Here is a 23,796-nt window from a genome sequence, read left to right on the forward strand (position 1 = left end):
ACCAATCCTACAACAGATAGAGGCCTTATATCCAAAATATACAAAGAACTCAAGAAGTTAGTCCACAGGGAGACAAATAATCCTATTAAAAAATGGAGTTCAGAGCTAAACAAAGAATTCACAGCTGAGGAATGCTGAATGGCTGAGAAACACCTAAAGAAATGTTCAACACCTTTAGTCATAAGGGAAATGCAAATCAAAACAACCCTGAGATTTCACCTCACACCAGTGAGAATGGCTAAGATCAAAAACTCAGGTGACAGCAAATGCTGGCGAGGATGTGGAGAAATAGGAACACTCCTCCATTGTTGGTGGAATTGCAGACTGGTACAACCATTCTGGAAATCAGTTTGGAGGTTCCTCAGAAAATTGGACATTGAACTACCTGTGGACCCAGCTATACCTCTCTTGGGCATATACCCAAATGATGCCCCAACATATAAAATGACACATGCTCCACTATGTTCATAGCAACCTTATTTATAATAGCCAGAAGCTGGAAAGAACCCAGATGCCCTTCAAAAGAGGATTAGATATAGAAAATGTGGTACATCTACACATAGGAATATTTCACAGCTATCAAAAACAATGACTTTATGAGATTCATAGGCAAATGGATGGAAATGGCAAATATCATCCTGAATGAGGTAACCCAATCACAGAAAAATACACATGGTATGCACTCATTGATAAGTGAATAGTAGCCCAAATGCTTGAATTACCCTAGATGCACAGAACACATGAAACTCAAGAAGGATGATGGAAATGCGAATGCTTCACTCCTTCTTTAAAAGGGGAACAAGAATAATCTTGGGAGGGAATAGGGAAGCAAAGTTTACAACAGAGGCAAAAGGAACACCCATTCAGAGCCTGCCCCACATGTGGCCCATACATATACAGCCACCCAATTAGATAAGATGGATGAAGCAAAGAAGTGCAGACTGACAGGAACTGGATGTAGATCTCTCCTGAGAGACACAGCCAGAATACAGCAAATACATAGGACAATGCCAGCAGCAAACCACTGAATTGAGGACGGGACCCCGGTTGAAGCAATCTTAGAAAGGAGTGAAAGAGCTTGAAGGGGCTTGAGACCCCATATGAACAACAGTGCCAACCAACCAGAGCTTCCAGGGAGTAAGCCACTCCCCAAAGACTATACATGGACTGACCCTGAGCTCCAACCTCATAGGTAGCAATGAATAGCCTAGTAAGAGCACCAGTGGAAGAGGAAGCCCTTGGTCCTTCCAAGACTGAACCCCCAGTGAACGTGATTGTTGGGGGGAGGTCGGTAATGGGGGGGAGGATGGAGAGGGGAACACCAATATAGAAGGGGAGGGGAGGGGTTACGGGGATGTTGGCCTTGAAACCGGGAAAGGGAATAACAATCGAAATGTAAATAAGAAATACCCAAGTTAATAAAGATGGGAAAAAAGGAAACAACTTAAATTTTAGACAAATGATTTTAGTATATAAATTTGATTTTGTGTTTATACAGAATATAAAGATTTCCCTCATTAATCTCTCATGTGAATTGGATTACAGGCCAGAAGGAAGACACATTCTGCGCACAAAATACACCTCGTATGTGTGCAACTGGTGACAAATGGTGTCCTGCTCCTGCATGTACATTAAAGGACTGCCTCCACTGTCTGTGGTTTGGTCACGTGGACCTTAAGGAATTTGCTGGGCAGGTAGGCTTCATTCTGGTTCTGGGACTTGAGCCTCCTTCATCCTCTAAGGATTTCACCCTTTACCTACTTCAGTTGTAGGCGTGGGCTTCTCTTTACCTTTGATACCTTCTCCACCTCAGGTACTGCCCGCTGCTTCAGGCCACCGCTGCGGACCTTCACCTGGGACTGGTTATTTTGTTTCTTTACCCTGTGCCCAAGGAACCCTGAGGGTGCAGCTGCAGGTGAGTGAGATGAAGGGGTGGCCAATGTGAGAGTCCTGGCCCTCGGGGACCTCGGGAATCTCTGCATGTGCGACTGAGGACCAGAGCTACCAGGTCCTGTAGGGATTCCCAGAAACAAGTAGGAAAAGGTGCACTAGGAACCTGCAAGAATGGAGCTCGGAAAGCCCAGAATTCAGAGTCCAGGTGCCTGGAACTTTCTCAGTTCTGTGCACTGGATCCTGTGCGGGGAGGTACTGAGGATTCCTGATTTTCTCAGCAGCTCTGGTCACACCCTAGGCCGCCTGGGCTCAGAAAGGACCATGGCAACGAGAGCCACCACCAAGTGCAATCTTTCTCTCAGTCTGGGCCTTTTGGTGCTGCTGAATTTTCTGAGGACCGCGATGCTAGATAGTGAGCTCCCAGGGTCTACATGGAGGGGTCTACACGGAGGGGTCTACATGGAGGGGGTTGGGGCACTGAACAAGGACCTGGCTAAGTCAGGAAGTTCTCTCAGTCCTGAGCTTCCAGGAATCTCCTAGGCTTTTTCTCCACTTCATCAACTCAGCAACTGGAGACCCTGGATATTCCTGCCTCTACTCCCCTCCTCCACGCTGCACATAGAAGTTCTGAAAAAAAAAAGTTATGGCAGGAGGGCATAGAGGGGCTACAGGGTTGAAGGTTATAGCTGAGAGAAAAGAGTACTTGGTGATGTCCTCAGCACCACTGGGGTCCTTAGGAAGGAAGTCTAAAAACCAGTCTCTGGGACTGGATATGCTGGGCACAGTGCTGAGCCCTCCAAGGGAAAGGCTCAGACAGCTGACCTGGATCTAAGGCAGGCTGTGCTCTGAAGACTGCCTCCCTGGGGATTCCTCACAAGCTCTGGACCATTTCAGAATCTGTTCTTGAGCTTTCCTTCCTACCTTCCCATCCACTGTCTCATGGTACCTCCCAGAAGGGTGGGAAAGAAAGGTTTAAGGAGATACTTTGGGCCTTCAAGCAGGTCACAGACAGACAGAGATCTCTTCGTGAGAATGCATTAGGTGTGTTGATTAAAGTGGGGGAAGCTGAGTTCTGATGGCCAACAGTGCTGTGTGACAGAGCACAGTGGGAGCAGGGATGAGCACTGACCTCACAGCTAGCAGCTGCCCTGTCCAGGACAACTGGGGCATTGCCTCAGGAGCTTCCCTCAACACCAGGCTCCATGTTGAATTTCCATGTGTTCTATGTTGCCTCCCTTCCCCCTGTGTGTTCAGATAGATTTTCATCCCCAGGAACATGGATGATATCTGACAGATTTTATACTTCAGCACTTGATATTAGACAATAAAAGTACTTGCAAGACAAATTTCCCGGGTGACATATATGCCTTTGAGGAGTTCTAAGACAGTTAACTATGGCATAGAATTAAGATCCAGAAACTGCTGGAACTCTTGATTAGAGGCTTCTCCTCCTGATCCATCAGAGAGATTCTGAGTGCTAGAAAGCCATGACTCCTTTGGATCCCTGCTCCCACTTTGGACCTCACCTGCCTATTTCTCTCACAGGTACAGACTCTCTAAGTTGTACCTTCACTGTTAAGTACAGATCCTCACCTGGACAGTGCTCAGTGAATGGAAAGCCTCTCCTTCTTTTTAATGATGAAAGACAGAACTCACCTGTGGGTAAACCTGAAAAGAAGGGAAATGCCACTAAGGTGTGTGCTGAATTGAACCAAAGCCTGAAAGACATTTTTCAGAAGATGATGAACCTGGAGTCATGGCTCTTTGAGTCCAAGGGTAAGTATGAGGCAGAATGCAAAGATAGAGATTATAAATAAGGAAGAGGAAGAACAGAGCATATGCAGGAAGGGGTTGTGGATGTGTCTGCATGTAAGAGCTGAATATTGACCCAACCTTGAGGTACATGGCACCCAATGTGTAAGAAGCAGCACGCCAGGGAGGAAAGAATACAGACCCCTAAGCATGAAGAGAGCGAATGGACCACTGAGGGAGGATGATTGTATAAAGGGTGGAAGATGATGGTGTTTGGTGTCATTTGCAGGTAATCACACCTTGCAGGTCACTGTACAATCTCAATATAATCAAGGAATATTCATGGATGGATGCTGGGTCTTCACGATTGATAGACAGTATCCCTTCTACTTTTATCCAAAAATCATGACCTGGAGAGAGAGTCATCCTGATGCCAGCAGGACCGTGAGTCAATGGCAGAACAACAGGCAAGTAGCCCAGAGTCTCAGGACGTGCTCCATGGGGGATTTCAGCCAGTGCCTCAGGAAATTGTTGACAGACTCCAGAGAAGTGCCAAGTAAGTAGTTATGTAGATGATCACGAGGAAACACCCACAGAGTGGGGAAGGCAAGACTATTCTCCTGAAATGGGTGACGATTTCCCTGTATGGATATCAGAATATGTGTATCATGAGCCTCAAAGCTTTTCTCATTTTTCTCAGGATCAACAATAACGACCTTGGATCCCACCCAGCCTTCATCTGCCATCCAGATTCCACCCACAGTGGACAGTGCCTCATCTGTGTTTACCACCTGGAGTCAATATATATTTGTATTGATTCTATGTTTAGCAATATTAATCATCAATGCATTGATACCTTAGGCTCCTTTGTGGTTGCTACGATGGTGAAGAAAAAAGGTAAGGGAGCGGCTGGGCTCACTCTTCTTCTTGGTATATTAATCAGGTAAGGACACAGGAGAGGGGTCCCAATGGTCTAACACAAGCCACTCTCTATCACAATGGCTCTCTGAGCACTTGAATGAACTCTCAGCTTAGTCTTCAACCCCCTCTCCAGAGTAATGTTGGCCATCATGATTGTTGGTCCTAGGAGGAAGGCAGAGTCAGCATAACTCTACAGTCAGAGGAGGAAGAACCAGGAATGTCCTCCTGAGGGGACAGAGAATCCATAGTCCAAGGATCCAAATAATATACAAGGAAACCCTAAATGAGGTGCTCCCTCCTCATAACAAACAATAGTTACCATAAGACTGTGACTAAAAGTCTGGTTTTTTTTTTCCTGGGGTAGACATGATCCAGTGCAGTAATTCTTATAACCATGGACACGTGTCTAGAGCAATAGCTCCTGACTTAGGCCAGCCCTTAAGACAGAAGGATCAGATTGAGCAGAGTATTCAAGAAGTCGGCTGACCTGTAATCTGAGCACTCAGGCGGCTCAGTGAGAACGACCACCAAATTCAGGGCCAGCCTGGGCGGCATAGTTGAATCTTGTCTAAAGAATGAAGAAAACTACAAAGTCCACTCATTTAACTTGGTCCCTCTACCTAGGCACAATTGCATGAATTTGAAACTATGACTCCAACGTCTCTGTCCTCTGAAGTTGAAGCCGAGTTTAGTCAGGGAATGTGAGCCGAGTGCTCACCACTGACATTCTTGGCTTTTTCCAAATACAAAAGAAAGTAAACATATAATTTGTGTAGAAAATGAAATGTTCTTAGTATTTTAATGTGTTCTAAAAATTTTTCCATATAATCATAGGTTGATGATTTAATGTCAGGTGACATTTCACATATTTAAGTCAATATAATTATTTTTAATATCTTATATTGCATAAAAAATTTAAATCCACTTGTATACATCTGCAGACCTACATTTCCTCTGTGTGGGAAGCTGAGGCTGGAGGATTGTCACAAGTGTCAATTATACTCTAAGCTTGGGGCCAGCCGGAGTGATAAAAATAAGCCTTGACTCCTAAGAATTAAAAAGAAAAAGAAAAGATAGAAAGAAGAAAAGTGAAGTAAAAGGCCAGCAAATACAGACAGAGTTATATTTTGCTGGCTTCCTATATTTTCTGATATTTTCATGTTTCCTGATTTTTTTAATATTTCCTTTTCATTCACAATTTCTGGTGTATTCAACTTTCAGCTCCAGAAACATTTTAAGCCCCATCTTGCCTGAGCTTGTGGTGGGAAAAAATACCTAGAAAAAAATAACGGAGAAAAGGATTGGGGAACTGAGTCTGTGGTCTGTGATGTGGGCGAGTGTCTGGGACAGGGAAGTAGAGTGGGTGCTGCAGCTGATGCCCAGGAACTCACTGTAAGCCTCACCCCTTTTTGTCACAGGTGCTCCCTTGCTGTAGTCTGATCTGCAGTCTTCATCATCAGTTGTGTCAGGTGACACTTGAACATTGCCTGTGGCTTCTTCCTCAAAGTCACACACATATGTATGTCTGATGGCATCTCTGAAATCTGTGCTGTTGACTTTGGACCAAACTGTTGGGAACCCAGGAGATTGATGGCTGTCAGAGCCTCACTCCCCAGGGCATCAGGGTGCCCTACACCATTGCTTTAAGCACTTTCTCTTGCTCTGTTCCTTCTGCTTTCTTATTCTTGGATGGTGGTGTCATGGAGGTCAGGGCAGCTCTAACTCTAAATTATTGATCACTGTACAAAACAGGGGCTTGCCCTGGTGACTTCATTTTACCAGGAGAAGTTGGCTCCCTTCTGAGTGCAGAGCAGATGTTGGGTGACAGGACACCTCACTGTTAGCACAGACACATGGCAGGCAAATACCACCCACGAGGCAAAGGCTGGTAGTTAATGTAATCCTAAAGGTAAAAGTGTGTCACCTCTTCTCTTATAATAATTGGTTGGAACCAGTTAGCACAAGTGGACCTCAAACCACATCAGAGAACCAGGTCTGAAGATTTTTTCCAACCTTCACCTGGAACCCTAAAGGGTTATGACCATCCAGTGAATAAACAGACCATTGGCAAAGAAATTGGAAACACACAACTTTTGTTCAAAGAAATGCATTGTCTGGTGATAGAAATAAAATTCAGCATCCCTACCAAACCCTGGCCAACAGAGACTAAGCTTGCTCCACTGATCCAATGCCTGCCTCACAGCTCAGTGCAACCTCACACTGTTCAGGGTGAGATCTGACCAAGGTGTGCGGATCAGGGGAGCCTTCCATCAGCTTCTCAGGATGAACAGGTGAGCAAAAATAAATAAATAAACAGTAAGAGAATTTAGCAAAACTCAGATCACACATCTATGACTATTAGTCTCTAAGGTGGCCATAAAATTTTACGATACCATGAATTTATGGTGTATAAAAGAAAACTAAAGAAAATTGGTAGCTAGGGTAAGAAACATGAGTATCAGAGTAAAGGAAGATAAATCCCCAAGCAGTGTTGCGTCCAGGGCTGCAAAGTGCCACAGATGACAGTCACAGTCTTAGATTATATGGCTCTACCATGCCAGGAACTCAGAGGGGCCTGGCACAGGCATCCAAATGTTTCAATCACAGCAGACAAGAATATAAACATTTTAGTGAGGAACAAGGGACAATGAGACAGCTTAGTCGTACAGTGCTTGCCCCTCACAAACATGAGGACCTGAGATTCCTCCTCAGAACCCATGCAGTCTGTGATGGCACATGCTTGTAATTCCAGTGTAGGGTACAGAGAGAGACAAGTGCACCTCCTCAGCCAGAGTAGTTGAATTGGTGAGTTTCAGTAGAGACTAGCCCAAGACACAGTGTGCATCGCATCCTGGGAACTGACATCCTAAGGTAATGAGTATTCTCTGAAGTATGAGTATATGAACAAGCATAAGCACATGTGTATACACACACACCAAGACACACACACACAGAGAGAGAGAGAGAGGGAGAGAGAGAGAGAGAGAGAAAGAGAGAGAGAGAGAGAGAGAGAGAGAGAGAGAGAGATTCTGAACCAAAATACAGGTAGTCACTTCTACAGAGGCAATATTCCTGAGCAGAAAGAAGTGTTTTCATACTAGCTATGAGATATCACCTGGTCTTGTCTTCTTGGCCATTTGTATGTTTGTATTTGAATACATAAGAAGGGAATAGGTCATGTCTTCTTAAATAGCACGTTTCATTTAACCTTTTTTAACCACTGATCTTTGTTTCCTGGGGTGGGCAGGATTCACCTTTTAATTGTGTGAGGTATCAGGAGGAACTGAGTCAGATTCTAAGCATTAGACTGTGGTTATTAAAAGAGAATATTTTGATTTTATTTTTTAGGGAGAGACTCTTTCGGTCTGCATAGCTGCCCTGACAATGGGCAGATCATGACATGAAAATGAGGCAGAAGACTTCCTTTTGGAAGGGCCGTATTTCTTAGAACAGTGCATTGAGGTCCGCCTCTGGGGTTGCTGAGCTCTCAAGGGGTCATAAGGCCATAAAACTTAAGAAGGGATTGACCTACATTTTGCAGAAGGGAAGATTGGTTGTTGCATGAGGTTGAAGTCCGGACTCTGAGTTCACTCAGAGATCCAGTGGTCCTCGGGGCTGACAGTAGTGTTGGTGTAGATGGCGGTGATGGACAGCCCTGCCACAGTACTAACTTCACCTCAGTGACTTCTAATCTAGACGACAGACACCATACTGGAGGGTTAAGTGAGACCAGCCAAAGTCACCACAGAGTTAAAGATACCACAGACATAGACTGTGAGAAGGAATAATGAGCTGTCACGGAAAGAATGAATAAACGTCTCCACAACACTCCCAGGAACCTGATTGATTGCAGGTGGGGAGCTCTTCCCTCACGGATCCCTCAGGGGCAGGCCTTATCATGGCTACAGTTGGAGGGATGAGCAGGACCTGACAGGAGCTGGTTCAGACATCTCCCAGGGCCTTGCACCTCATGGGAGAAATGTAAGAGAAATTGAACACCGGCTTTAATAACTGGAGAATGTCCTGCCAGTGTGGAACCAGGACGTGGGCTGTGCTTTTCCTTGTTTCAGTGAGAGCCATGGGCATCTGTCCCAATCATTACTGACACTCAAGGGTCTCTTCATCTAAGGAGAGGTGGGTGTGGAGGAAAGGTATAGTGTCCAAACATCCTAGGGGTGATAGACCTAGAATCGGGAATAATTCAGCATCGCAGATAACGATTAATTAGAATATGGATGGAGTCAGGATCTTCAGTTCTCCAAGTTGAACCGGGTCCTGGTGAGAATCCTGGTTGCAGCTGGTAGACTTTTCAGTGTATATTATTGGTAGCTATTGTCTTGGACAGGTCTGTAAGACCATGTAAATAGCACAGGTTCCTTGTGTGGTTGACAGATGTATCTTTACAGTGGTTACTTTCAGGGGTGTAGGAGAGTTTCAGTGAATCATTGTCTTCAGTTTTCATCCAGAAATCCTGTTCTGGAAGGGCACTTCTCTGTGAAAAGACCCAAAACTTGAATCTGGGATCCCACATCCTTTCTGAGGCTGTCATGTTCTTTTAGAGCTATGCCCCTGTCCTCTATGCTGGGACACGGCCAACCTGGAGGTGAAGGTTAAAATCCTTGCTGTCAGCCCAGCCCTTGATCCTCATTGCTTTAGGCCTCTAGTGGTGGCCATTGCAAACTCAGAAAGTCAGTTACACCAGACTTGAAGAACAGAGAGTGGTTTAGTCTGTTACATAGCTTCATGAGTGAGCAGCTCATAGTCCAAGAAGCCTATCAATGTGGCCAAATCAAATACAGAAACTAACACAAAATACTTTAAGGCAGTTTTGCAAATATAGTTTGGGAAGTGAACTGTACAGTCCTCAGGCCTGAATTAGGAGATCACTTTGTGTCACAACATTGAAATATTAGACCCTTCTGATGAATAAATACGGACAAAAACAGATTCTCAATGTTGACTCTGACAAGACTCTATTGTTGTGAAATTGACTGCCTGATAAACTCACAAGAAATTAAGCAATAATCTTGCCAAACTATAAATTCAATTAAACAAGTTTTTTTAAATATACGGATTTAAATTAACCTCCAGAAGCCTATAGAGTCTTCTGTGTTTCCTTGTTTTGCTTTGTTCTGTTTTAAAAGTCCTTTAGCAATCTGTTAGGGTGAAATTACTTTATCCTACAAATCTTTCTTACCAGTAAGCAAAATCTATTGTGAAATTCATATTGTCATTTGGATGTTTTGGGGGGATGGCTGCTTCCTTCTTTTGTTAAGTTGTAATTTAGTCTTCTTCTTTCCTAGAGATATGAAACCCTGAACACAGCAAACCACTCCAGGTTTTGTCTTTAACAAATTGGTCATAATTGCACAATACTATCAAGTGTTGCATTGTCACTCACTAATGTGCTATTTCACACCTAGCTTCAATATCATTGTGGCATTGTTTGATTAGTATTGATATTTTTCTTTTTTCTTCACCAATTAAAAATATCCAATGTGTTAGATTTTCTTGCATATCATGAATTAAAAGAATTTTGAACGAAGCTTGCATATTCTTTTGCTTCCTTATCAGCCACTTTAAGTTATAGCCTTTGAGGAACATTATCATGTAAAGACCCCACACATGATCTATCTGTAGGGGGAGAAGATTTACAACAAATCAGAGACACAGACACACAGCTGGGCCTGGCCTAGAAATGATGGAAAAGCCTTGCATGTGTGAACAGGAGCTCCTAGACAGACATGAACCAACAAAAGCTAGCTGAGCAATCCTCAGTGATGTGAGGTGCTGAGGTGCCCAGGTCCTGAGACATATTTTCTTGGGCCATCTTCAGTCCCCTTAGGCACCAATTACTGTCTATGTCCTTTTGTGACCTAACTTTTTTGTGACTCTTAGATATGTCCTTAAAATAGATGAAGAGACCTTCTAATTCCACCGACACAAAAGCTAAGAATTTTATCAGACAGGATCTGGGCCAGAGTTGTGTTTCCACGTAATTGATGTAAGATCCCTTTCTCATGTCTCTACTGATTCATTTGAGAGATTTTTCATTTATGACTTTCCTTGTCTCTTCACTACAGAAAGTCCATAAACAGAAATATCACATAAAAATATGGGTAACCTAAATCTGTGGTCACTCTGGTGGTCTGGTCTTTCATATTTGTCTCCAGAATAAAGTGTCTCTTACCCTTTGAAGGAAGGGTTCTTTCTTTAAGACATGGAAGTTGTTGGCTATTTTGCCACTCAGGTGTAGAGAAATCTTTCCGTGGGGGGGACTCCTTTTGTAGGCTCTGTGTATGTTGGAAACTTCATAATACTTCGTATTGTTTGTCAACCTTTAAGTCAGGAGAGTGCTCAGGCCCCTTTCTGAGGAGCTCCAGTAGCCAGATCCCCCCCCCCAGACTTCCCTCATTGTCATAAGGGCGCTCCAGCCTCTATAAGGGTCATAGAAGTTATCTCTCGCCCCTCAACAGGACAGTACCCAGGTTAGGCTCACTTTAGGTGAAAATTCTACATAGAGGCAGACATTTAATTGGGGTTGGCTTACAGTCTCAGAGGTTCAGTGCTTTATCATCATGGCAGGAAGCCTGGCAGCATGCAGGCAGATGTGCTGGAGAGTTAGAAGTTCTACAGTGTGATCAAAAGGCAGCCAGGAGAAAACTCCTTTCTGCAGGCAGCTAGGAGGGTCTCATTCCACACTGGATGGATGGAGCCTGGACAGAGGAGGAGACCTCCAAAGCCCACCCTAACAGGACAAATTTTCTCCAACAAGGCCACACCTTCTCCCTTAAGGCCAGAGTTCCTAATATTATCATTTCCCTTGGACCAAGCATATTGAAAGCAGCATAGAGGGGAACACTTGAGGCATAGGCCATTGAGAGGGAGATTGGGGGTGTGGCTGATGAACTCAGGACAGAAACTCTTTAGGAGTGTCCCAATTGCCCTGGGCCTGAGCACTGCCTGGGCCTGGGAGTGATCTTTTGTTGTACAAGTATCACTGTATCTGCGACCTGCAGCGCCACCTACTGGAGGCCAGCAGGTTGTGTCTGTGTGCACAAGCAGCTGCCCAGGGATGCTAAACAGTGGGAGGAGAACACCGGAGAGGGGCTTTTTGGTTGATTGGTTTAGAAGCCTTGGAGTGGGCGGGACAATGAAATCAGCGAATCCTTAGTCAGATGGAGGATGGAGTTCAGGCTCCCAGTTTGGCCGGATGGCATTCTAGCTTGGCTGATTTCCTCAAAGAGGGACAAGCAAGCTATGAAGTTCCTGACAATTGCTGGAGTTACAGCGTTGGTGACCGGCATTTTCGTGAATCTCTGAGCGGGATCCTATGCGGGGCTGCACAGAATCCTCACCACTTCTCACAGCTCCGGTCACACCTGTTGCTCATGTCGGGTATGGCAGAGAATACAGCCGCCAAGCACCATCTTTTCACAGGAGCTTCATGATTGTTGGTTTTTCTGAGCTGTCTGGGGTCTACGCTGTGCGCTGGTGAGTTGCAATGTCCTGACTGAAGTGGCTGTCGTGGGGGGCGGGGAGGTTGTCGGGGTGGCGGGAGGGAAGCAAGTTTGTTGAAAAACAGGGTTGTGGACTCCCCTGTCCGCTCTCTCAAGGGCTCCTCCTGTACATGGTTCCTCCTTCCTGCCCAAAAGATGAGCATCAACAGTTACTCTAAGGCCCTGGCCCGGTCTGTAGAACAACCACCCCAGGTCTGTAGAACAAATAAGGAAGGAAGAGAAGATCCCTGTCAATCTGTGGTGAGGCTCACAGTTTTCAGCCACCCGCGCTGATTGTATGGGCAAAGTGCCAGACCCTGCAGGCAGGATGTCTCAGACAGTTCCCATGGACTTTGCTCTGAAGTCTGCCTTCCCCTGGTATTCTTTGCACACCCTGAGCCATTCTGTGAAGCCTTGTCCTCGAAATTTCTTTCCTTCATTTCATGGTATTTTTCCATCACATCACAATAGGAACTTCCCGGGACAAGGCATTCACAACCACTCATGTTTTACCCATTTGTTCTTGTTTTTTTTTTTAATTTAATTTTATTTTATTTTATTTTTATTTTATTTATTTTTTCTTTTATTTTTAAAAATGTTCCCAACAGGTTAACTGCTAGACAAGGAGCATATGGAAAACCTAATGGGAATTTTTCTTTATGGTCATGTCCACAGCAAATGAGAAACTGCACTCTAAAAGCATTTGTTCTTGTTTTCTTTTTTTTTTTTTCCCCCGGAGCTGGGGACCTAACCCAGGGCCTTGAGCAAGCCCTCTACCACTGAGCTAAATCCCCAACTGCTTCTTGTTTTCTTTTAAGGCAGGATTTCACACCATTTCCTAAACTATAGAATTTGCAACATTCCCTTCTCCCCCTGGGTCAACCTGCTGGGAGAGAGAAAATTGGTTTTCTTCCGGGAATGTCACTGGGACTATCAAGCCATCCTGGGAAGATCTTGTTCAGGAGTAGTTGACCAACAAATAAGTCATGAAATAGCCTCTGTGTGTTTGTGTGTGTGTGTGTGTGTGTGTGTGTGTGTGTGTGTGTATGTATGTGTGTGGGGTGTGTGTGTGTGTGTGTTGGGGTATGTGTGTGTGTGTGTGTGTGTGTGTGTACTTTTGGGCGATATTGTATATTATTTTGCATTTTTTAATGTAAATATATTGCAAACTTGTTAAAAGTTTCTATAGTAAAATACTATTTAATTTTAAATTGTAGTGCTCCCACAATCATGTCACAGCAAACTTGCCCAGGCTTCTCTGTCTTACCTGCTTACTTTTGCAGTCTCCTTCACAGAATAGCTATAGGGCATTGTGTCTCTTTACCTGCTAGTGAAAGTCTGAGACACCAGGGGCCATAAGCATGCTGGCAAACAAAGACTTAAGGAGACAGATTGAGGCTTCAAACAGGTCACAGATAGAGATCTCTTCCTGAGAATGGATTCGGTGTATGGTTTAATGTGGGGGAAGCTGAGCTCTGATGGCCAACAGAGCTGTGTGACAGAGCCCAGTGGGAGCAGGGATGAGCACTGAGCTCACAGCTGGCAGCTTCCCTCTCCAGGACAACTGGGGCATTGCCTCAGGAGCTTCCCTCAACAGCGGGATCCATGTTGAATTTCCAAGGGTTCAATGATGCCTCCCTTCCCCGTGAGTGTTCAGATAGATTTTCATGCCCAGGAATATGGATGTTATCTGACATACTTTATACTTCAGTCCTTGATAGTAGACAATAAGTGTACTTTTGAGATAAGTCCTGCAGGTAACATGGTATGCATTGGGGTGAGGGGAGGGGTCCAACCAATGTGACCCAACGACTGTTCTCAAAGAACAGAAGATGCAGAGATGGTGGGCCTCTTGAATAGAGTCACCACTTTCTTACCTTTGCCCTTCAGAAGAATGCTTGGGGTCACAGGAACATGTGTCCTATGGCTTTGTGCTCCCACTTTGGAACTCACCTTCATGTTTCTCTCACAGATGTACACTCTCTTACTTGCAACTTGATCATCAAGTCTCCTACCAAAGCAGAACCTCTCTGGTATGAAATAACAGTGTTCAATGGATGGAACTGTTTTCCTTTCTTTTAATTACGTAAACAAGACCATGCCTTTGGGTAACCAGGAGAAGATGGCAAATGCCACTGAAGTGACCCAGTGGATAGACCTATTGGGCCAGGACTTAAGGGACAAGGTGTCTGAAATCATAGTGCACACTACCAAGTCCAGTGGTAAGTGTGGGACTGACTGCAGAGGCAGAGATGGTTGGCAAGAGAGGAGGGGCAGAGCCCATGGAGGAATGGGATGTGAGTGTCTTTGTGTGAAGGAGCTGAGCGCTTGTGGTACTGTGCAGGCCCAGGGTACACAGTGGATAAAAAGAGAAAATCGTGTGGCAAAGATACTGACACCTAAGCTTGTAGAGAAAGACTTGACCTCGAGGAGGTAACGAATGGATCAGAAGGGAAGAATGATGGTGTTGTATGGGACTTGCAGTTCACTGTACTTTATGGGTCACCATGCATTCTAAGCTCAGCCATGGACAAATCATTAGTGCTTCCTGGGTATGAAGCATCAGGGAGAATTATTCCTTCATCTTGGACCTAAATACTATGAAGTGGAAACTGATTAATCCTGTACCAGAGGACATCATGAAAGAATGGAAAGATGATGAGACATTAATGAAACATCTGAATTTGTCCATAGTACAATGCAGTCAGAAATTCAATGAATTCGAGAGAGAGCTCACCGCCCAGACAGGTGGGCACTCCTGAGACTGCAGAGTGGAAGAGACCACCAATACTGCCCACACCTGCCCACATCACTGGCCCAAGAGGAAACTGTATACGGCCTCTGGGAACCAGAAGATAGGGGCACTGGAGCTGCAGGTCCCCTGTGCCCCAGACACCACCAGAACCTGAAGGGACTGGATCAACAGTTCTCTGCACCCAAATCCCCTGGGAGGGAGAGCTAAACCTTCAGAGAGGGAGACACGCATGGGAAGCCAGAAGAGACTACATTCTGCCAACATTTCAGACTCCAGAGGAAAACACCAAACGCCATCCTGGACCCTGGTGCACCGTGGCTCCCGGAAAAGGCAGCACAATCCTCCTGGAAGCTGCCCTCGCAAAGAGCTCATAAGCAACACCCCACAAGCAAACTTGAGCCTCGGGACCACAGGTAAGACCAACTTTTCTGCTCCAAGTGACCTGCCTGGTGAACTCAGGACAAAGGCTCACAGGAACAGCTGAAGACCTGTAGACAGGAAAAATTGCACACCTGAAAGCGGAACACTCTGTTCCCATAACTGGCTGAAAGAAACAGAAAAACAGGTCTATAGCACTCCTGGCACACAGGCCTATAGGACAGTCTAGCCACTGTCAGAAATAGCAGAACAAGGTAACACCAGAGATAATCTGATGGTGAGAGACAAGCGCAGGAACCCAGGCAACAGAAACCAAGATTACATGGCATTATCGGAGCCCAATTCTCACATCAAAGCAAACACTGAATATCAAAACACACCAGAAAAGCAAGATCTAGATTTAAAATCATATTTGATCATGATGCTGGAGGACTTCAAGAAAGAAATGAAGAACTCCCTTAGAGAAACGCAGGAAAACATAAATGAACAAGTAGAAGCCTATAGAAAGGAATCACAAAAATCCTGAAAGAATTCCAGGAAAACACAATCAAACAGTTGAAGGAAATAAAAATGGAAATAGATGCAATGAAGAAAGAACACAGGTAAACAAACCTGGATATCGAAAACTAAAGGAAGAGACAAGGAGCCGTAGATACAAGCATCACCAACAGAATGCAAGAGATAGAAGAGAGAATCTCAGGAGCAGAAGATTCCATAGAAATCATTGTCACAACTGTCAAAGATAATGTAAAACAGAAAAAGCTACGGGACCAAAACATACAGTAAATCCAGGACTCAATGAGAAGCAAACCTAAGGATAATAGGTAGAGAAGAGAGTGAAGACTCCCAGCTCAAAGGACCAGTAAATATCTTCAACAAAATCATAGGAGAAAACTTCCCTAACATAAAGAGATGCCCATAAGCATACAAGAAGCCTACAAAACTCCAAATACATTGGACCAGAAATGAAACTCCTCCCATCACATAATAGTCAAAACAACAAATGCACAACATAAAGAAAGAATATTAAAGGCAGTAAGGGAAATAGGTCAAGTAACATATTAAGGCAGACCTATCAGAATCACACCAGACTTCTCACCGCCAGAGACTGTGAAAGCCAGAAGATCCTGGACAGATGTAATACAGACCCGAAGAGAACACAAATGCCAGCCCAGGTTACTGTATCCTAAAAATGCTCAATTGACATAGATGGAGAAACCAAGATATTCCATGACAAAACCAAATTTACACAATATCTTTCTACAAATCCAGCGCTACAAAGGATAATAAATGGTAAAGCCCAACATAAGGAGGCAAACTACACCCTAGAAAAAGCAAGAAACTAATCGTCTTGGCAACAAAACAAAGAGAAGAAAAGCACACAAACATAACCTCACATCCAAATCAGAATATAACATGAAGCAATAATCACTGTTCCTTAATATCTCTCAACATCAATGGTCTCAACTCCCCAATAAAAAGACATAGATTAACAAACTGGATACGCAATGAGGACCCTGCATTCTGCTGCCTACAGGAAACACACCTCAGAGACAAAGACAGACACTACCTCAGAGTAAAAGGCTGGAAAACAACTTTCCAAGCAAATGGTCAGAAGAAGCAAGTTGGAGGAGCCATTCTAATATCAAATAAAATCAATTTTCAACTAAAACTCATCAAAAAATATAAGGAAGGACACTTCATATTCATCAAAGGAAAAATCCACCAAGATGAACTCTCATTACTAAATAGCTATGCTCAAAATACAAGGGCACCTACATACATAAAAGAAACCTTACTAAAGCTCAAAGCACACATTGCATCTCACACAATAATAGTAGGAGATTTCAACACCCCACTCTCATCAATGGATAGGTCATGGAAACAGAAATTAAACAGAGACATAGACAGACTAAGAGAAGTCATGAACCAAATGGACTTAACAGATATTTACATAACATTCTATCCAAAAGCAAAAGGATATACATCCTTCTCAGCACCTCATGGTACTTTCTCCAAAATTGATCATATATTTGGTCAAAAAACAGGCCTCAATAGATACAGAAAGATATAAATAATCCCATGTGTCCTATCAGACCACCATGGGCTAAAATTGGGCTTCAATAACAATAAGGGAAGAACGCCCACATATTCATGGAAGTTGAACAATGCTCTACTCAACGATAACCTGGTCAAGGAAGAAATAAAGAAAGAAATTAAAGACTTCTTAGAATTTAATGAAAATGAAGGTACAACATACCCAAACTTATGGGACACAATGAAAGCTGTGCTAAGAGGAAATCTCATAGCTCTGAGTGCCTGCAGAAAGAAACAGGAGAGAGCATATGTCACCAGCTTGACAGCACATCTAAAACCTCTAGAACAAAAAGAAGCAAATACACCCAGGATGAGTAGAAAGCAGGAAATAATCAAACTCAGAGCTGAAATCAGCCAAGTAGAAACAAAAAGGACCATAGAAAGAATCAACAGAACCAAAAGTTGGTTCTTTGAGAAAATCAGCATGATAGATAAACCCTTAGCCAGACTAACGAAAGTGTGTCACTCTCTATGTCCAAATTAACAAAATCAGAAATGAAAAGGGAGATATAACTACAGAATCAGAGGAAATTAAAAAAATCATTGGATCCTACTACAAAAGCCTATATTCAAAAAAACTTGAAAATCTGCAGGAAATGGACAATTTCCTAGACAGATACCAGGTACCGAAGTTAAATCAGAAACAGATAAACCATTTAAACAACCCCATAACTCCTAAGGAAATAGAAGCAGTCATTAAAGGTCTCCCAACCAAAAAGAGGCCAGTTCCAGACGGGTTTAGTGCAGAATTCTATCAGACCTTCATAGAAGACCTCATACCAATATTATCCAAACTATTCCACAAAATTGAAACAGATGGAGCACTACCGAATTCCTTCCAAGAAGCCACAATTACTCTTATACCTAAACCACACAAAGACCCAACAAAGAAAGAGAACTTCAGACCAATTTCCCTTATGAATATCGACACAAACATCCTCAATAAAATTCTGGCAAACTGAATCCAAGAGCACATCAAAACAATCATCCACCATGATCAAGTAGGCTTCATCCCAGGCATGCAGGGATGGTTTAATATACGGAAAACCATCAACGTGATCCATTATATAAACAAACTGAAAGAACAAAACCACATGATCATTTCATTAGATGCCGAGAAAGCATTTGACATAATTCAACTCCCCTTCATTATAAAAGTCCTGGAAAGAGTAGGAATTCAAGGCCCATACCTAAACATAGTAAAAGCCATATACAGCAAACCAGTTGCTAAATTAAACTAAATGGAGAGAAACTTGCAGCAATCCCACTAAAATCAGGGACTAGACAAGGCTGCCCACTGTCTCCCTACTTATTCAATATAGTTCTTGAAGTTCTAGCCAGAGCAATCAGACAACAAAAGGAGATCAAAGGGATACAGATCGGAAAAGAAGAGGTCAAAATATCACTATTTGCAGATGACATGATAGTATATTTAAGTGATCCCAACATTCCACCAGAGAACTACTAAAGCTGATAAACAACTTCAGCAAAGTGGCTGGGCATAAAATTAACTCAAATAAATCAGTAGCCTTCCTCTATACAAAAGAGAAACAAGCCGAGAAAGAAATTAGGGAAACGACACCCTTCATAATAGACCCAAATAATATAAAGTACCTCGGTGTGACTTTAACCAAGCAAGTAAAAGATCTGTACAATAAGAACTTCAAGCCACTGAGGAAAGAAATTGAAGAAGACCTCAGAAGATGGAAAGATCTCCCATGCTCATGGATTGGCAGGATTAATATAGTAAAAATTGCCATTTTACCAAAAGCAATCTACAGATTCAATACAATCCCCATCAAAATATGAATCCAGTTCTTCAAAGAGAACAATTTGCAAATTCATCTGGTTAACAAAAAACCAAGGATAGCTAAAACTATCCTCAACATTAAAAGGACTTCAGGGGGAATCACTATCCCTGAACTCAAGCAGTATTACAGAGCAATAGTGATAAAAACTGCATGGTATTGGTACAGAGACAGACAGATACACCAATGGAATAGAATTGAAGACCCAGAAATTAACCCACACACATATGGGCACTTGATTTTTGACAAAGGAGCCAAAACCATCCAATGGACAAATGATAGCATTCTCAGCAAATGGTGCTGGTTCAACTGGAGGTCAACATGTAGAAGAATGCAGATCGATCCATGCTTATCACCCTGTACAAAGCTTAAGTCCAAGTGGATCAAGGACCTCCACATCAAACCAGACACACTCAAACTAATAGAAGAAAAACTAGGGCAGCATCTCGAACACATGGGCAGTGGAAAAAATTTGCTGAATAAAACACCAATGGCTTATGCTCTAATATCAAGAATCAACAAATGGGATCTCATAAAACTGCAAAGCTTCTGTGGTTAGGAAACTAACCACAACTGCAATGTTCTGTGGACATTGTGGTTAGGACAAAACGGCAACCAACAGATTGGGAAAAGATCTTTACCAATCCTACAACAGATAGAGGGCTTATATCCAAAATATACAAAGAACTCAAGAAGTTAGACCGCAGGGAGACAAATAACCCTATTAAAAAATGGGGTTCAGAATTAGACAAGATGGATGAAGCAAAGAAGTGCAGACTGACAGGAGCCGGATGTAGATCGCTCCTGAGAGACACAGCCAGAATACAGCAAATACAGAGGCGAATGCCTGCAGCAAACCACTGAACTGAGAATAGGACCCCCGTTGAAGGAATCAGAGAAAGATCTGAAAGAGCTTGAAGGGGCTCGAGACCCCATATGTACAACAATGCCAAGCAACCAGAGCTTCCAGGGACTAAGCCACTACCTAAAGACTATACATGGACTGACCCTGGACTCTGACCTCATAGGTAGCAATGAATATCCTAGTAAGAGCACCAGTGGAAGGGGAAACACTGGGTCCTGCTAAGTGAACCCCCAGTGAACTAGACTGTTGGGGGGAGGGAGGCAATGGGGGGAGGGTGGGGAGGGGAACACCCATAAGGGAGGGGAGGGGGGAGGGGGATGTTTGCCCGGAAACCGGGAAAGGGAATAACACTCGAAATGTATATAAGAAATACTCAAGTTAATAAAAAAAAAAAAGAAAAAAGAAAAAAAAAGAAAATATCACCAAGCCTTCTATACAGTTGTAGCTCAGTGTAGTGATTTCAATGTGTTAGACTAGGTGTTCTGTTTGAATTCACACAGAACATTTTATGCACATATAAATGAGAATGAGTTAAGCACAATATACCAAGTATTAAAAATGCTTTGTAGGTTAAAAAAATGGGGTTCAGAGCTAAACAAAGAATTCACAGCTGAGGAATGCCGAATGGCTGAGAAACACCTAAAGAAATGTTCAACATCTTTAGTCATAAGGGAAATGCAAATCAAAACAACCCTGAGATTTCACCTCACACCAGTGAGAATGGCTAAGATCAAAAACTCAGGTGACAACAAATGCTGGCGAGGATGTGGAGAAAGAGGAACATTCCTCCATTGTTGGTGGGATTGCAGAATGGTAAAACCATTCTGGAAATCAATCTGGAAGTTCCTCAGAAAATTGGACATTGAATTACCTGAGGATCCATCTATACCTCTCTTGGGCATATACCCAAAAGATGCCCCAACATATAAAAAAGACACGTGCTCCACTATGTTCATAGCAGCCTTATTTATAATAGCCAGAAGCTGGAAAGAACCCAGATGCCCTTCAACAGAGGAATGGATACAGAAAATGTGGTACATCTACAAAGTGGAATATTACTCAGCTATCAAAAACAATGCCTTTATGAAATTCATAGGCAAATCCAGGGAACTGGAAAATATCATCCTGAGTGAGGTAACCCAATCACAGAAAAACACAGATGTTATGAACTCATTGATAAGTGGCTATTACCCAAATGCTTGAATTACCCTAGATGCACAGAACACATGATACTCAAGACAGATGATCAAAATGCGAAGGCTTCACTCCTTCTTTAAAAGGGAAACAAGAATAGCCTTGGCAGGGAATAGGGAAGCAAAGATTAAAACAGAGGCAGAAGGAACACCCATTCAGAGCCTGCCCCACATGTGGCCCATACATATACAGCCACCCTATTAGACAAGATGGATGAAGCAAAAAGTGCAGGCCAACAGGAGCCGGATGTAGACCGCTCCTGAGAGACACAGCCAGAATACAGCAAATACAGAGTCGAATGGCTGCAGCAAACCACTGAACTGAGAATGGGACCCCAGTTGAAGGAATCAGAGAAAGGACTGGAAGAGCTTGAAGGGACTCGAGACCCCATATGAACAACAATGCCAAGCAACCAGAGCTTCCAGGGACTAAGCCACTACCCAAAGACTATACATGGACTGACCCTGGGCTCCAACCTCATAGGTAGCAATGAATAGCCTAGTAAGAGCACCAGTGGAAGGGGGAGCCCTTGGTCCTGCCAAGACTGAACCCCCAGTGAATGTGATTGTTGGGGGGAGGGCGGTAACAGGTGGAGGATCGGGAGAGGAACACCCATAAAGAAAGGGAGGGGGAGGGATTAGGGGGATGTTGGCCTGGAAACCGGGAAAGGGAATATCAATCGAAATGTAAATAAGAAATACTCAAGTTAATGAAGAAAAAAATAAAAAAAAATTCAATGAATTCTTAAATCAGCACGAGGAAAGAACAAGTAAGTATTGCCTAGATTGTCAGAAGGAACTTCTTCTCATTTCATAGACTGAGTGAGTGATTTCTGGGTAGTGGTCCTGGCTGGGGAGACAGTGATGACCATAGGGATTCCTCAGTCCATCACACATCCCAGTGTTCCTCACTGCCTGTTAACCAGTGCTCCAGGCTCTGCATGGCCTGCTGATGAGCCCCAACTCTGTGTGCATCACTGTACACTTCCAGCCCTCTCATCCTCAAGCATAGCTGCCCTTCCACCAGCTCCTCCATCACTTTTTAAAGGATTTACCATCTGACTCTGGCACAGTTATACACCAGCAATTTCCCCAACATCCAGTGATATCCACAGTTCATTTATCAACTTTTGGGATGGTTTGATAGACATTAACAATCCTTTGTAATGAAATAAACTCTGCTGAGACATCATTTATACAACTCCCACTCCTCTGTCTACTCAGGACTTTGTAAATCGGTCTGGCATGGGAGTCCCTCTGACTGCCTTGGGACAAAAGGTGCTAATGGAGGTGTGTATTTAACTTTATGGAGAACTTTCCTATGCTTTTTTAAGGATCAACAACAATGGCCGCAGATATCACCCAGCCTCGACCTACCAGCCAGGTTCCTTATAAGGAAGTATTGATCTCTGTGGGACTCATCATCTCCATCATCTTTATTATTTTCATTTGCATATGTGTAAAGAGGATGTGTTGTACCCAAGGAGGTGAGGAGCAGGCTGGGGTCTCATCCTGTCCTTGGTAGTGTTGTTTGTCAAGGGACTTGCAATAGGTATCGCACTGGTTATTAGGGGTGGGAATTCTGGTCCTCATACTTGCATAGCAAGTGCCTTTACTCACTGAGCCATCTTACCAGCAACCAACATTGACCTTTTGAGAAACTCATTTCCAGTTCAATAAATTTCCTTCTGCTCAGATCATGAAAATGGAATGAAACCAGCTTGTGAGCACCTCACTTGCAGGCACTCCTATCATGACCCATGCAGGGACACTGACTCTACATTCATTCCAAGAACATTTGGAAAGCTGTTTCTACACAGCCAGTTAGGACTGCCCATGAACTCTCTCTGTCTTTCCCCCCTACATGCTACATGCAGTAATGGCTGTTGACCCCAGAAATGGGTCTGTCTGAGAAGAGGTTTGGTGACCTGGAGCTCTAAACCATCTTTGTTAGTCAGGATTCATGACATATCAGGGTACAAGCTAAGAAGTGACTTCCAGACTTCTGTGCTGGTATCGAGGATGAATTACTTCAACAATCGAAGTGTGTCTCTCACTTCAGACCTCCCAAGGTAGAGAACTTCAGCTGCTCAAGGACTACTGCATCAACTGCCACAAGCCACAGAGGAATGAGGGGCTAGAGGAGACAAGAGGAGAGGTTCCCAACCAGAGCACCAAAATGTTGTCCCAGGAGGAAGATCCCAAGACATTGGGGTAAAAGCATTTATTCCACCATCCATATTACCCCATCCAAGATTCAGGAAACACCATACAACGTAGGGAAGAATGGGTGCAGGAGAACACAGTTCCCAGGCATGACCTCACTGCTATGTCTTTGAACTGAATATTTCTGAGAAATTGTATGATGCCTGCACAAGAGCAGACCTGACAATCATCCCTTTATGGAGCCACAGGGCCTCATAAGCTTCCTCACTCACTGAGAATTTTTCTGCATTTAATGCTGTCAGAGCTGATTGTATTTATTGGTGTGGTCACTACTAAGGAGCCTGTATTCCTGCAAATAACTCCTTTCCCACACTCCTATAAATGAGTCCAAATTAAGTCATTTGATCAATTATTATTACTTTTTAATTTAAAGAAACTTTCCTTGAAAGTAGAGGCGGCATTTGGAAGA

The 23,796-nt window shown here is 43.5% G+C and overlaps 1 protein-coding gene and 1 non-coding gene across 2 annotated transcripts in view; both read right to left on the reverse strand.

Annotated features, from left to right (window-relative positions):
* Window positions 1-1,757: 1,757 nt before the first annotated feature.
* LOC120100082 (retinoic acid early-inducible protein 1-gamma-like) overlaps window positions 1,758-23,796 on the reverse strand; it is a 31,837-nt gene continuing 9,798 nt past the window's right edge. Inside the window, exon 4 of the mRNA XM_039101476.2 lies at window positions 1,758-1,909. Coding sequence (XP_038957404.2) covers window positions 1,758-1,909 — 152 coding nt within the window. The remainder of the gene's footprint in view (window positions 1,910-23,796) is intronic.
* On the reverse strand, window positions 12,659-12,780 carry LOC120100385 (small nucleolar RNA SNORA32). The gene has a single exon (XR_005500148.1). It is a non-coding gene; the product is annotated as a small nucleolar RNA SNORA32 (small nucleolar RNA).

The sequence above is a fragment of the Rattus norvegicus genome, chromosome 1 (assembly GCF_036323735.1).
Source record: "Rattus norvegicus strain BN/NHsdMcwi chromosome 1, GRCr8, whole genome shotgun sequence".
Taxonomy (NCBI): Eukaryota; Metazoa; Chordata; class Mammalia; order Rodentia; family Muridae; genus Rattus; species Rattus norvegicus.